The sequence below is a fragment of the Lactuca virosa genome, chromosome 6 (genome assembly GCF_052849685.1).
Source record: "Lactuca virosa cultivar CGN04683 chromosome 6, Lactuca_virosa_CGN04683_v6, whole genome shotgun sequence".
NCBI classification, from domain to species: domain Eukaryota; kingdom Viridiplantae; phylum Streptophyta; class Magnoliopsida; order Asterales; family Asteraceae; genus Lactuca; species Lactuca virosa.
In genome coordinates this window covers 57,931,310-57,941,018 of record NC_136431.1, presented here as the reverse complement: position 1 = coordinate 57,941,018, position 9,709 = coordinate 57,931,310, and the positions used below count along the sequence as shown (strand labels likewise).

Sequence of the window (9,709 nt, the reverse complement as noted above, 5' to 3'; positions counted from 1 at the left end):
GGTGACTGGGTAAGCATTCTTGTAAAATAAAGAAAATGGAACATTGTTAGTTATTGTACGTAATCTTATTAAGAAATCATGGTTTTTTTTGGTCTGCATGTTATAGTTAAAATTCGGAAAACAAAATGAGATGATGAATATTAAATGTTGGATAACAAATTCATAGTGGTTTTATTTGTTCAAGCTCAAGTACCTAAAAAAAAGTTCAAAAGATATAACAAGCTTTAAATTCTAGCTAATTATAAGGAATTGACACATACTTTTATCATGCTCTTTATGACTAATAAGAATGATTAAGTTGTGTCATGCCATTTTTACGATCTTTTAAATGTGTTCATCTTTTTTCTTGGTTGAATAGTAACTCATCACTGCCTGTTCACGAAAACCTTGCAATTCGACAATACGTAATTGTTTACTTTTTGCATGTTTTTTAAACTTCATAAACTTTAGCATGTTTAAACATGTAAATCAAAATACGTTTCAATATACAACATTTAGATATCTCTAACGATATGAACTAATTTGTTACAAACAATTAGAACATTGGAAAACATGAATTGTGATAAGCGACACTTTAAAACAGAAAACACATGGTTTTCTCATTGAAAATCAGGTAAGTTATTAACTTTTCCAATACTACAATGTAGTTTCTAAAAACAGTTATATAATTTCTAAAAAATATTAAATTTTAGATAGGTGAGGACCAGTTTAATGTATGTAGCTAGCTTCCGTCCATGCTTGTCAATTTTATCAAGCATTGTCAATTTGTCATAATAGAAACATGTTTTTATCGTAATCTATATGCATTTCTAACAACTTAATGAACCTTTTGCCACAAAAAATTAAAAGACCATACGGTGTGCCTTATACCGCATACCGCGGTATAGTGCGGTCAGGGGCAGTTCCACTATGGTGTCTATAGTAGCACCGGTAACCCTTGTTTTTTCCGGACGCAGTGTAAAAATTTTTGAATTTTTCTTTTTTTCTACTATTGTGTCACTACGTAAAAAAAATGTGTCATCGGCAACACAGACTACGAAATCCTGCATCTGCCCCTGAGTGCGGTATGCGGTAAACACCACACCGACCCCCCAAACAAAAGTGTGGTATACATACCGCGTGTTACAACTTTACCGCACGGGAAAAAAGCACATCCTTCAAATGTAGTACTTTGTGCATAAAAATGTGTATTGTGATGGGTGTGGTAAGATATAGTATGACACATTAACACCTATCAGTTTTGTAGAGTAATAAAGTGACAATGCAAAAATGTGATATATGTAGTATGACACTCACCAACCTTAAAGTGAAGGAAGATTATTCATCTCATAGACTTGCAACAATTAACAATTCAACATCACTAAGCGTTCTTCCAAAAATATCAATGTTTTCACACATTGTGAAATACATTTTTATCATTGCAAAAGTGTTTTTTCTTTGTTTGAGAGTGTTCTTCTAGTGTGAAATACATTTAACAACCATATTTCCATTAATATATAACGTTTAAATATCTTTATATGAACATATGCGACACAAACATTTGAAGAAATAAAGGGACCACGTTTTTATGTTCTTCCTTCTCTAATGTATGATTTAACCCTATATAACTAAATGCAATGTTTCCAAAATTCAATCCCAAACAATATAAATTCCACGTGCCACGCGCCACCGGTAGTGGGTTGTCTTCCTCCTTCACACATACACACACACGTCCCATCGTCCCTACAATTTAACGACTCCATTTCTCTTTGCTTTTTCTTTCATTCGCTATCAACACACGAATCGCACCTCTAAAGTTGTTCTCTCTCTAAAAATAAAGGCAGACAACATTTAACAGCATTGTTTGCTTCATCTGTCGTCTTTCCTCTTTCTCCGGTGAAGTATAAGCCATATTCTCTCTGAATTTCATAATGTGTTAAAATTTGTATGCACATGTTTCGACTATAGCTTAATTTACTATATAGATTTCTGACTGTTTGGAACTATCAGATTGTTCGGAGCGACGAGTTTATTGAAGCTGAATTTTGTGGACCGAGGAGGATCAAAATGATTTTAGACCTCAATCTGAATCTTCATCAGAGCAATTTAATGTCGGAATACGTGGCTGAAGGCGGGAATCAGTTTCTGAAGGTCCACAGTGGCAACGGGAGCGGAGTTCAATTGGAATACTCCGGTGTCACCTCGAATTCTTTCGTCGTCAATGTGGAGACAGCGAGCAACGCCGGAGGAGACGACGAGAACACGTATCTGTGCTCGAATGTCGAGTATGCCTTTGACATACTTAAATCGAGTACTCTAGAAGACGATGAGAACGTTAGGTCGGGGATTGTCGTAACCAAGCAGCTGTTCCCAGAGGTTGGTGGAGATGGCGATGTAAGGCGGCACAGTGCGGTGGATGAAAGAGAATTCATTGTACGGCAACACCATTATCAGCAGCAGGATTTCCTGCAAATGAAGAAGAACAGGAGAGGACCTAGGTCTCGGAGTTCTCAATATCGCGGTGTTACGTTTTATCGAAGAACGGGAAGATGGGAATCGCACATTTGGTTAGTTATCGATTACAATTTTAATCTCTAAATGTTTAACCGAACAGAAATCTTCTGCTCCAGATAATAAATTGAAAATGTTTGATCATACATCGCATTCTTACTTAATTTTGATCTTTCACTACTGTGATTTCTGTAGGGATTGCGGGAAACAAGTTTATTTAGGTAAGTAATTTTGAACACTATTTACCATTTGGCATTTGATTCTCTTTGTTCTTTCTATTTCAATTTGGATCTGTTTTCCATCAGTCCCTGATTTGATTGTTCTATCGGAATTCTCTGTACTTGATTTTGTAGGTGGATTTGACACTGCACATGCTGCTGCAAGGTAAATAAATCTCTAATGGCATCACCTTTTAATTTTTAAAGCATCATTATTGATTAGTATATGAATTTGATCTTCATTACAGGGCATACGATCAAGCTGCCATTAGATTCCGAGGATTAAACGCTGATATCAATTTCAACGTAAACGATTACCATGAACATCTTAAACAGGTTCAACTAACCTATCAACAAATCTTCGATCATATTCAGATCATATTCAGACTGAATCGCTGTTGTATACAACGAATTTAACGAATCAAATTACGTTATGTAGATAAAAAACTTAACAAAAGAAGAATTCGTTCATGTTCTTCGTCGTCAAAGCACTGGATTCTCTAGAGGAAGCTCAAAGTACAGAGGAGTTACCCTGCACAAATGCGGTCGATGGGAAGCTCGAATGGGACAATTTCTCGGAAAGAAGTAAGAACAACATGAACTTCAATCAGTAAAATCGGTTAGATTTTCATCATAATTTGCATTTTTTAGGTACATCTACCTTGGATTATTCGACACTGAAATCGAAGCTGCAAGGTTCGATCAAATCCCAATCTTCTTTCTCCCTTTTTCAATTCTCTTATTCTAAATTCCGTTGAAATAATCAGGGCTTATGATAAAGCTGCTATAAAATCCAATGGAAGAGAAGCAGTAACCAACTTTGAACCTAGCTCATATGAATATGAAGATGAGATCAACAATGGTGGTAAAGACAACAGAATACTAATTAATTCATCAAAATTCTTCAAAATTCAAAATTCATGATGATTTTTATTATTTTGTAACAGGCAACAGTGAAGAATCGATGGATTTGAATCTGGGAATTGCTCCCCCTTACACTGCTGCTGCAGCATCATCAGGATTCTTAGTTCAACATGTACAAGAATGTAGGAGTGGAAGAGGTGAAGGTACAAGTCAGTAGGTAGTGAAAAGTCGAAATTACCCATGGATAGATAGTGATGATGAAGAACAGTAAAAGGACGAGATGAGAATTGAGATGTTACTATTTGACTGTTTGTCCTGGTTTTTCCCCAAAGGGTACAAGTACAACATCACTGTGGAGTTTCCAAAACATGAAAATATACATATGATATGATGGGATTGTTTTTGGATTATATGGGGAATGAAATGAGAAGGCCTTTGAATTGTACCTTGTATTTCTGCATGTAGCACACAGTGTGTATGCAGACTGACACTCGAAACACACATTCTAAAGCAGTTTGTCACCTTTTTATTTACCACCTTTCCTACCTTTTTCGCTCTCATAAAAATTGAAAAAAATATATTTTAAAATTAAGTTTTTTCAAAGAGTGTTATTAGTAACATTTTAACCATTATAAATCAATGCCCTTGTAAAACAACATAAGTTTGAAACTTTTTTTTCCTTTGGTTACCATAGTGAGTCTTAGACCTATTATAGAATGTTAAAATAGTCATAATAATAAATTGTCAAAAATTATTGGCTTTAATGATATTTTTTTTTATTCATAGTGAACACTTTGACAAAATTTTCAATTCGACTAAAGCCATTTAGATTTGAATTTTTTTTTTCTATTGTAAACCACTTTAACATGCTAAAAATATCACAATGGTCGACGTATATAATTTTTTTTTTGTCAAACTTGGTGGTTTTGATGAATCATTTTGATTCATAATAAGTTTTCTTGTATAGAAAAGCTACAATAAAACTACAATTTTCATTTCATATAAATCTATTTTATATGTACAAACATGGTTCTAGCTAGGTTTCATCGTATAATTAACTTTTTAAAGAAACGATGTGTGTTAAATCACAACAAGAGATGTGTCAATACTTACTACGCATCCAAAGTTTGATAAGATCATGTATAGGAATGAACAAGTTAAGGGATTAGCCTACTAGATTAGATGCTCTAATAGTGTCACCTAATATAATTTTCAATGATTAGATAATATTTGATAAAAATAGTTGATAGATGATGATAAAAATAGTTGATAGATGAAAGGTGAAAGTTATAACTTTTATTTTGGAACTGGAAATCATATTGTTATTATGTGTGACCCATGTACCTAGAGTGTGGAATTTTACTCCTTAACCATTAGTCTTCCATCGTTGATGCTGAAAACTTTTCTCTAAAAGCTATTTGAAGTAATTTTCTCAGTAGACATCTATAATACATACCATGTATACATGGCCACTAACCATGAATGTGAACACCATCCCAAGTGTTTATGGTGGCTAGTGGTGAGATATTTTCATTGTCAATTACGGTGGGGAACACTAAGGTAGTGTTTGTTTTTTGTCTGCAGATCTGCGTAGCCTCTTCTGTCTGCGCCGCGCAGACCACGTGCAGACATTAGCCTTCACAGACTGTTTGTTTTTCTGAAGACTGCAGACCTAAAAATGTCTGCGCGTCCTCTTCTTGGCGCAGATGTGGACCAGAGTCTTCTAACATCTTCAGACATCTTCTAGCCTAAAAAAACATATATATCTTTACTTTTTTAAGTTTTTTTTTTTTTAATTTATATTTTTTCCAACTTTATTAATGATAAACAATTTGAAAAAAAATTACAAAACTTAAAAAAAAACGTTCGACGATACAAACATGATATTTTTGACAAATTTATAAATAAAGATTTATTCCAATTATAGTCGTTGAAGTTGTTTATATAAATATGAAAAAAAATCATAATATATATTCTTATATTTTTTTGCCAAATTTTGTAAAACATTATTTAATACAGTATCGTCAATTTCTCGAGAAAATATTTATCGTACGTTTTTAATGGATTTAATTGAAAAAATCAAAGTTTATTTCCATCCAATTATATATCAAATTCTTTGATCACTAATTATAATGTTTAGTTATAACTTTGCAACCAAAGTTGTTGGTTTTATCAAATATATACGTTAATTCATACCATTTTTATTTTTATTTTTTATACAATAATACATAAAAGTTGATCTAGATTCGTTAATTATTTATAACAAAGTCATAAAAATATTTAAAAAAATCACTTTGAAGTTTAAAAAAATCAGTTTATATAGATTTCAGTTTATTTTAGTAGCCCGCAAATGTTAAAAAAACAAATAGTCTTCTTTTTTCAGACTGCAGACGTTTGTTCCACCTCTTCTACTGCAGAGGTCTACAGATGTGGTCCGCAGACTGCAGACATTTTGCCTCAGAAAAAACAAACAGTTCCTAACACAACATTTATTGTGCGTTTGAGATTGCTTTTAAAACAACTTTTCACTTTTAGCTTTTCAGAAAAGTTAAAAAATGGTCAAAAGATGTTTAATTAATGAAAAAGATTTTTTAAAATAACTTTTTGTGTAGAATGAAAAGTTGGTTTTTCAAAAATCAAAAATTCTATCTTTTTGTAACTTTTGAGACTTTTTAACTGAAAAGTTGGTTTTTACCCTAAAAGCAAATACAAACAAATTTTAAAATTTTCTTTTGGAAAAAGTCACTGGTCAAAAATCCTTTTACAAAAATGTCTTTTAACCTTATGAATAATCCCAAACACCCCTTAATCTTCATTTTCTCTCTATTTCTCTTTATCTCTCTCTACCTCTCTCTATATTTTAATTAATTAAAAATATATATTTTTTATTTTAATAGTAAAAAAATAAAAGAGATATAGTGGTGGGTATTTCATAGGTTTAATGGTTGGATGTGATGATGATGTGTCACCCACCTGTCCACCACTATAATGGTTAGTGGTGAGTATTACAGATGACCCTATGAGTATTTGTTTTAAAATAAAAGTTTTAAGTTCATATTTTCAAACAAAATTTTCTTTTTTAAAGTTAAATATTTTGGGCAAACAAAATTTTCTTTTTTAAAGTTAAATATTTTGGGCACTCAAAAACTCATTGCCAAACACATCAATACTAATAAAAATAATAAAGTCACAAAATAATGATATCTAGTTTTTTACATCTCATTTAGATGAATATTTCTTCCATACATACGTCGCCACTTCAAAAAAATGTCATGTTTATATTATATGGGGATAAAAACAAGGGAAAAATACAAAACTAACCATTTTTCCTAATTACTTATCAAAAAATAGCCAAAAAAACTCACTTAGCCAAAAATAGTCCACAAAAGAGTAGTCAACTTTTGGTTGACTACGGTCAACAGAGGATGACTACGGTCAACGCCCGTTGACTACTCTTTTCCCCTAATGGGCTACTGTTTCAAGGGGCCGTTTACTTTTTCGTGGCCCATTAGCCCAAAGTATATAATGAAATTTTTTTCAGATTAGGTCATTTTCCTATTGTTTTTTTTGTTTGGCTACGTTTTTCTCTCAATGGAACACCCGAAGAACAACCAGGTTTGTCTACTTTTCTTAAAAATTTTACTGTGTTTGTGATTAGGAGTAGGTTTTGTTTATGGGGATAATTTTTTTTTTAAAAAAAATTGAAAAAAAAAATATAAAACCGTAGGTTTCATATGAAACCTACGGTGTACAAGTGCCCAATGCACTGTTTGTGCAGTGTCGACTTGTACACCGTAGGTTTCATATGAAACCGTATGGACGTTTTTTTTTTCGTTTTTTTAAATGGTATCAATAGAATAGGAATTGGATGTATTTTGTTGTGGTATAATTTTTTTTTTAAAAAAAAAAGGGAAACCGTAGGTTTCACAAAAAAACCGTTTTTTTTTATTAAAAAAAATTTAATAGCCAATAAACATTTGTAAACCCTTGTATGTATCTTATGATTTTTGTTTGGAAAAAAAAAATCGTATGTTTTTGCGAAAACCCCAAAAAATAAAAAAATAATAAAAAAAAAACCGTAGCTTTTTTTGCGAAAACCGTAGACTACGGTTTGGGAAACCGTAGGTTTTAAAAAACCTACGGTTTTGAATGTCAAAAATGAAAAAAAAAAAATTATACAAAACGCGAAACAGTAGACGAAATGGCGAAACAGTAGACGAATCTCGAAACCTACGGTTTCGTGGGCTATTTTTGGCCATTTGCTAATTTTTGGCTAAAAATTGATAATTACCCCCTTAATTTGGCTAGATTAGTAATTAGCCCTAAAAACAAATTGATTTTCTTGATATATCTAATCAAAAATTAAATTTAATATAACAATATCAAATATCTGCCCAACATATTAGTTAAATGTCATATATTATAAATATATAACAATCATCCATATAAGTATGATATATAACGTCTTTCTTTTGAAAGTTCATGCTTGATCTTAAAGCAAAATGTAGAAGATGACTTTAAAAAAAAAAATCAAACTGTTTCTAAGCATGCAACCTAAATGACAATATGATATATCTAGAAAAATATTAAATGTGGCACCAGATATGAACGTACAAAAAACTTGATTTAGAGTAAAATATTGTCATTTTACATACACCTATCCAAATAATAAACTCACGCTACGATGAATTTAATGAAACATGGTTACAAAAGAAAATGAAGGATAGCAGTAGCACTCTAGCAGACTCCTAAAGAAATAAATGAAGTCATTTTGGTTACAATCACATCACCATATGTCGATCCTTTCTCGTTTGTCTTTTCTCACAGTTAACAATATCTAAACATGGAAACCTGTAAAGGTATGTTTACACAATGGACATCAATATAGCTTGATTCTTTTTATGTCTGATAATTATTGATCTAGAAAAATAAATTGGTTATCCTGTCAATAATGATAACTTGTTTACTTCTCTTGTTTGTGAGGCTGCTATTTAAGTATTTTCATAAACGATATAGTTGAATTAAAAAATATATTGCAATTTAAACAATAGTAAACTCAAATTTTTAAACGATAATATAAGTATATAATGGGAGTCCGACAAGTCCGGATTGATATAGGCGTGTTTGACAAACTAGCTAGTAGTTGAAAGTTGGAATTTATAACTTTTATTTATAAAGAAGTGTTTGTCAAAATTAATTGTTAATTTTTAAGTGTGTAAAGTTAGGCCCCGTTTGATAGTTGCTGACTGAGAAAGTGCTGACTGAGAAATGTCTGTCTAGGTAAGAAATCTTGGCTGAGTAAGAAAACATGTTGTTTGATTGTTCATCTGATTGAATGTGCTGATTAATGAAAAATGACAATTTTATCCTTTGCTCTATAAAATTTGCTCTATACAGTGATGTTAAATTACACACAGATCCTTTAAAAATCCAAATAAAAATTATAAAAAGAGTCATTGTTTTTATAAAGTTATAAATAAATTCATTGTTTTTCTAACAATTCAAACAATTTATTCATTGACCAAAATTGATACAGAACAACAGTAAACATAAGAATAACACTTTGACCAAATTGCCCCTGCTCCATTTTTATTCTAGACCATTCCATGAGCATAGAACTTTGAAAAATCTTGCTTTCCTTGAAAAGAAAAAGATCGAATTGCCCTTTAGACAAAACCGTATAACTCCAACTCTTGAACAATTATAAAACATACTAAAAATTATCATACTAATATTTCTTAACTAAAACATATAACCCTATAGAAGCTTTATTGATCGAATAACCTCCAATTAAAGACTCTTTTTCCAAATTAAATAAACTCATCAGGTGGTGATAATGTAGTATTGACGCATTGAATGAGTGACTGTTATGACATAAAAGAAACATTTAATGGCAATTACAATTTATGACCAACATAAGCAATATCTCACCGAAATTAAGAATCCAAATAAGCTTCTCACAAAGAAAAAATGCAGACTGAAAAGGGTGTTTCAAAGAACTCAATTACACAAAATCGGCAGCTTAATTGAGCATATAAGGATATAACCAACAAAGTAAACTTTTCACCCTTCAAGAATTATAAAATATTAGACGAAACAATAAATAATTCATAAATCGGTTCAATAAAACAAACACT

At 31.4% G+C, this 9,709-nt stretch overlaps 1 protein-coding gene across 2 annotated transcripts; it reads left to right on the top strand.

Moving 5' to 3' along the window:
• The first annotated feature begins 1,645 nt into the window (after positions 1 to 1,645).
• LOC145118673 (APETALA2-like protein 3) lies at positions 1,646 to 4,117 on the top strand. 2 transcript variants are annotated; one of them, XM_079054367.1, is made up of 9 exons: positions 1,646 to 1,875; positions 1,990 to 2,546; positions 2,686 to 2,711; positions 2,844 to 2,874; positions 2,957 to 3,044; positions 3,148 to 3,293; positions 3,360 to 3,404; positions 3,476 to 3,573; positions 3,656 to 4,117. In XM_079054367.1, the coding sequence occupies exons 2-9, from the start codon at positions 2,047 to 2,049 to the stop codon at positions 3,787 to 3,789; spliced, it is 1,068 nt and encodes a 355-aa protein (XP_078910493.1). In that variant the 5' UTR covers positions 1,646 to 1,875; positions 1,990 to 2,046; the 3' UTR covers positions 3,790 to 4,117. The 2 variants fall into 2 exon arrangements, with proteins under 2 accessions (XP_078910493.1, XP_078910494.1); XM_079054368.1 differs by having other exon boundaries at positions 1,646 to 1,880.
• Positions 4,118 to 9,709: the final 5,592 nt, after the last annotated feature.